This window comes from Halyomorpha halys, unplaced genomic scaffold (genome assembly GCF_000696795.3).
Source record: "Halyomorpha halys isolate HHAL.00 unplaced genomic scaffold, Hhal_1.1 Scaffold203.1, whole genome shotgun sequence".
NCBI classification, from domain to species: Eukaryota; Metazoa; Arthropoda; class Insecta; order Hemiptera; family Pentatomidae; genus Halyomorpha; species Halyomorpha halys.
Genome location: NW_027108332.1, coordinates 628,827 through 634,826, shown reverse-complemented (window position 1 = coordinate 634,826; position 6,000 = coordinate 628,827). Strand labels below are relative to the sequence as shown.

The window sequence follows — 6,000 nt, the reverse complement described above, 5'->3', positions numbered from 1 at the left end:
ATATATAAAGTTAAGGCCGGAATGCTATCGTCAGCTAACAGGTTAAATCAACAGTGTCGTTAAGGGTATTGTTAACTTTCTAACTTTATCCATTTTTTTTTCCAGCACACTTAACTCTGGAATTTCCAATTCGATGAAGTCATTTTTTCTTTTTTCCAGAAAAAAGTTCTGGATTATCTGGATTAGTTCTGGTTATAAATCACATTTCAAGATGAATTGATATCGGGCACATTTTTAGTCCAACATATCCTGAAGGTGGAAAGTACCAAAACTGTAAACAATTCTTTACAGTTTTTAACAATTTGTGAGCAAATGGTGTAGAAAATAGAAAAAAAAAAAATGTTTCAGAATTCAATTTTCCTTAAGAATACATTTTAAGTTTTCTGAACAAGCCAAGGAGACTCAAATGCCTGTTATAATGATGACACCCCAATAAATAAATGTTTCAATTATGATATCTGATTCATAGTTCAGATTAGCAAGAGTCCACTGTACAAGTATATTTTTGTAGTCACAGTAAGAATGAATACATTTTAAAAGTAATTAAAAAAAAAATAGTTATACAAGATTGATATTTGTGATTTTATGATTATTTAGTGTGTATGGGATGGATCTATTTTGCGCAACTATGGCCATTTATGATATTAATAGTTATCAAATTTTATCATCATAATAATAATAAAATATAATTACTTAAAAAGTAATATATAATATGATATGAATAATATGAAAAAATAAAAATAAATTCATAAACAGCCAGTTTGAAAATCAAATTAAAACAGTAAATTAGAAAAGAGTCATTTCAAAATATCTGAAGAAACTTCAATGATTTATGAATAAGAGTGTAATAAGATTATTTCTAAACACTTAAGTTTATCCTTACCTACTCCAGCATGCATTTCTTCACGGCAAATGATACATACATTATCAGCAGCAGCTAGCTCTTCAGGAGTAGCATCAGGATAAAGAGTGTTCATGTTTCTAATTGCTCTTCTTGACATTATAACATCATTGAATGCTTTTTTAAATGCTCTGTAACCAGTAATCAGATGAATAGAATAATATACTAACCTTTCATTATTTTGTATATGAAACAGTCAAAACAAGGATTCAGTTAAAACTAGTATTGACTGGTCAATAACTGCTTTAACCTTCCCAGTTATCTTTGATTAAGCATAGTTAGCTTCACTAAATAGCTCTGACCAGCTGAAACTATTTTTAACCATGAGATGAAGGTAGAACAAGTTTTGACTAATGTATTTGATTCAAAATCAGTAATAACAAAAAAAAAGTTTATTATATGTTTTGGGACCATTGACCTAGTTCAAAATTGATATTGACAGAATTTACCTCCATATATAATGTTGGGAATTATTGAATACATTTTTATTTGAACAATGAATAATGAAGAAATCTTTGTCTGTTATTCTTTATTTGATGTTTTCTCTATGATTGATTTATATCTTATTCAACAGATAATCTGAATTGTCCACTATTTATCATTTTTCATTTATATTAACTAACTCTTTTGATTAAAAAAAAAGTAAAACATTTAATTAAAAAATGAAAGCTCAGGTTATTTCTTCTAGAAAGAACAAAGTGTTAGAAAATTTTTATACCCATTTTCTTTTTTTTTAATCAAATGAGAAAAATGATTTAAATAACAAATGGTAAATAAAGGATGATTCATATTATGTGTTGAATAAGGAATAAATTAATCATAGAGGATACATTAAATTAAGAATAACACATACATATTTATCATTATTTAAATTAAAAAAATACTCCAATAACACCCAAAACTGCTCTGTACTGAGTTAAATTCAGTCCACATTAATTCAAACTAAAACCAGCCGTCAAAACTGATAATCATTTATTTTGTATGACTATTACTGGTTTTGATCTGTAATACATAATTCAAAACTCGTTCTGCCCTGATGTCTTAGTTAAAACTAGTTCTCACGAAAACACAACCTTCCTACTTATCTTTTCCACCCCATGGAACTACTGTAAAGCATTAATTTTTAGGGACAGGACGGCTATGTACCAACTTCTCTGGGCTAGAGATGGGATATTGATAGTAAAATATCAATATTAGTTAACAATATTGATATCTTAATTATATCAGCACTGAAATATTTATATTCTAAAATATTGATATTTTAAATATCAAAAACTAATCAAATAACAAAAAAGTGTTATTATAAATATATAAAAGACAAAATTATAGGATGAGACCTAGTGCATCTTATATTAAATCTAACTAGTTTGGAGAAATAAGGAAATCATTAGGCTCATTCCATCATAAGTTCTGACAATTATTAAACTGGCAGGTGTTTGCTCAGTACAGTTTTTCTGTTATGATTTTATAATAGTTACAGACAATAATTTTAACTGTTATAATTTTTTGAAAGTGAATTTATTATTATAAACTATTATAACAGTTCCTTATTTACATCCTCCAGTTCAATCTTAGGTACTGGTACTGGTGGGGGGAGAAAAAAATTGCCAAGAGGGCCAAGCGAACCTATTTACTAACCTCTAAAAGCTGCCTTCATAGTTGTAAACTATTTTTCGTTTTCTTTTTTACCTCACCCATGACCATCTTCATAATTTGAAATAATATGGTCAATTATTTATATATATAAATAAAAAATAATTTTGAGAAATAAAACTTTAGACCCAGAAAAAAAGTTTCTGTTTGAACCACACAACGCAACCACATACAATATTCTAACCATCACGAGTTAGCAATTGTCAATAACTAGGAATCAAAGAAGATGGAAAAGGGGCAGTCAACCATGTCCCCTTTCTGTTTGTTTAGGAAGATAATTTCCTTATGTTTTTCAAAATTCATTTCTTTAGGCTTTTCTATTTTTCATCAACCTTTTCTTTTTGAATTTTGCAGTAATACAAATTTATCATATTTCTTTTTAATAGGTATGACTGCGTAAACAATACTTTAGAAACTCATTTGGGTATTACTCATTTCCACATACATACCTAAAAAAATTAAAAAATACCTATCACGAAACCTAAAACGAGTTTTGGAAAATCTGTCTTACCAGCGAAAATTGGATTATCAACCCTATGCCCAGTCCCCAAGTTAGAGGCCAGGTGCAAGGTCAGACAAAGGGGTCACTTACCTCCCTTTGCCTTACATTACAGTTCCCATGCATGAATTAAACCTTTATTCGCCTCAGTTCCTGGGTAATGCTTACTTCCCTAGGGTGCAGTTACTGTTTTTGGGTGGTCATATTTCCAAGTACTGGGCAAGTTTGACCTTGTTTAATACACAAATATATAAAATACAGGGTGTCCTGTAAGTCCTGCACTATATTTTCATTGGTAGTAGTAGAACTCAAGAGGAACAAAAAACTTTATATAAACCATGGTATGATGGGAGAGACAGAGAGGTTCATTCAAAGCAAAGCTTAACTACATACACAGCATACTAATCACTTTTACAATAATACTATTTATAATGCCTATAACAATACTACTAACCTGACAGTGTAATACATTGGACGAAAAGCAAACAGAGGTAATGTATATATTCTAATCATTATAAACACAAACAGTACATACAGCACAACCTTTATGAAACCTGAAAACAAAATTAAATAAATTATTACATAATCATATTAGAAATGAAATAGTTAACCATAGGTACAATTCAAATGACGGGGTAGGTTAAAATAGAACAACAATAGTACAAGGGTATATGTACGATTTTTGTTGGAGGAGCCAAATAGCTAAAAATTAAAGTTTTTTTTTCCATATACAGTCAACCAACATATTGACAAAATATTCAGATATTTAAATATTCCTATCGTTATAGAAATTGAAGACTACAACCTCATTTTTTTTTTTTTTAATGAGCCAAAACAGTTTCTCAAAGAAATGATTTAAGGCCAAAACATATACGGCTTAAAATTGTCATAAAAGAATATGCAACTCCATGGCTAACTTTGTCCCCTAATCATCTAGGAAAAAGTGAGATATCTAAGTTTTCAATTATGATTATTTTTCAAAACAAAAGTTACAAACTTATAAAGAAAATTAAATAGTCTAGTTGAGACTAATAATGATATAAGTATTAAACTCATAATTTATGCATTTGAAGTTGGTTCATAGCATGAAAACTGAAGTTATGGATTTTCAAAAAAATGTTTGACAATTTCCAATTCCATTTTGTGCTTTTCTCTTCAAAACTAATTTTCTGTGAACACTTAAGATATTAAGTTCATTTATCCTGAATTTGGTTGAGCTATTGATAAAAGTTTTTAATAACCGGAAAAATGCTGACTCAATTTGATCAATTATACTTAGCAGTCAAGATTCTTCTTCATCCAATCCACATGCCTTGGTTTAGTATCAATTGAAGCCTTCTCAGTACATAAAACACTTCGAATTCCTTATAAGTAAGAACAACAATTAGTAGCAGAGAAAATCTGAGTGGCGAAATGGCGCATTTTCTTCGGAAAATTTTCTCTCTAAGAAAACTTGGAAAAAATCCAGCGATTATATAAGAATATACCTCATCCAATATTCTTCCTTGGTGATAGTAGGAGGATTTGAGCTATGTTTCAAGCCACTCTTGGTGGCTGAAGATCAATCAAAAGATTTTCACCAATTTGCTTTACTCTTGCATACATTTCTTTACTAATATTGTTCTTGTTTGTGAGGTGATCTTTTACAAGTAGCTTATTTTTTCTCAAAATATTTCCCAATGTCCATGAGTTCACTAAAAGTGGCACAGACTAATTTACAATAAAATAGTGTATGGATAGTATACAATTGGGGCTTCAGAAGTGTGGGTAACTAGTAAGAACTGTCTTCCACAGCTTACTCCTTCTACTCTATTTACATATTCTTTGGTATATTCAGGTAATTAAAATGATTCAAAGGATGATAATTACCAGTGGAGTGAAAAAGTGGTCAAGGGAAAAAGACAATCATACAATAAATAACAATAGACTAATCACAAATGATAAAATATAGTCAGTCTTGGATTAAAAAAGAATAAGTAAACAAAGAAGGGCAATAGTAAATCATTAATTAAACTTAATTTAGAAATGGAATATGAAAGAGAAATGTATAGCTCATTGACATTATTATTGATAAGATTAGGTTTATCAACCTTTCAGTAATAAATAATTTTATATCAGAAATAGATAATTATTTTATTGTTGTCCAAAAGAATATATTTTTTACAACAATTTCCTCTAATACTTTTCCCTTTTTCCAATGCCCAGCACTTAGTACATCAAAAGCTGGAAACAGAGATATTTCTCAGCTCTTCTCTATAGCTTTTGTTTAAGTGAGTCTAATTTATTTCAGCTTTTTTCATCACTATGTACCCCTTACATGTTTTATTTTCTTTACCATCAGCATATATATTTTTTTTTACATTATTATAAGCTATTAAAGTTATAGATAAGTAGTTACATAATTGAGAAAGGGACAAATAATTTGTACTCTTAGAGTAACTTTAATAAAATTAATCAAGCAATGAAAACATTTCTCATGACAAAACAAACATTAAATTTTTTTTCTGAAAAAAAAATCTACATACCCATAATTAATTCAGTGTACAACAGAAATACTGCTTTATGTTCCCAAGGTAATTCCCGATGTAGATCAGTGGAGTGAAGAGTATACTTAATAACAATATTCAAGATTATAGTAAGCAATATTGCATATTCAAAACCAAAAACCAACTGTACTGATGCTCCTTTTGTAAGGGTGGATTGATAAGCATGACTAACAAAATTTAAATCTAAAGCTCCAAGAACAACGAGCAAAGCTAGAAAAACAAATATTAAAAAATTAAAACAAAATTTATATCCAATGCTGGTATAGGTTAAATCATGTAAATAAATACTTACAGATAATCCTTATATGAAAAAGCATTGATATGACGGGGCTTCTTTCCATCTGTAGACAATAAATTTTTTATTCTAATAATGGGTTTAGATGCCATTTTCTAAAATCCAG

At 28.9% G+C, this 6,000-nt stretch overlaps 1 protein-coding gene across 1 annotated transcript in view; it reads right to left on the bottom strand.

Moving 5' to 3' along the window:
- Nucleotides 1–6,000, bottom strand: part of LOC106679442 (E3 ubiquitin-protein ligase synoviolin A) — a 28,431-nt gene that overhangs the window by 13,127 nt on the left and 9,304 nt on the right. Inside the window, exons 4-7 of the mRNA XM_014418617.2 lie at nt 5,892–5,940; nt 5,579–5,809; nt 3,508–3,607; nt 884–1,032 (exon numbers count right to left, since the gene is read on the bottom strand). Of these exons, the coding sequence (XP_014274103.1) occupies nt 884–1,032; nt 3,508–3,607; nt 5,579–5,809; nt 5,892–5,940 (529 nt within the window). The remainder of the gene's footprint in view (nt 1–883; nt 1,033–3,507; nt 3,608–5,578; nt 5,810–5,891; nt 5,941–6,000) is intronic.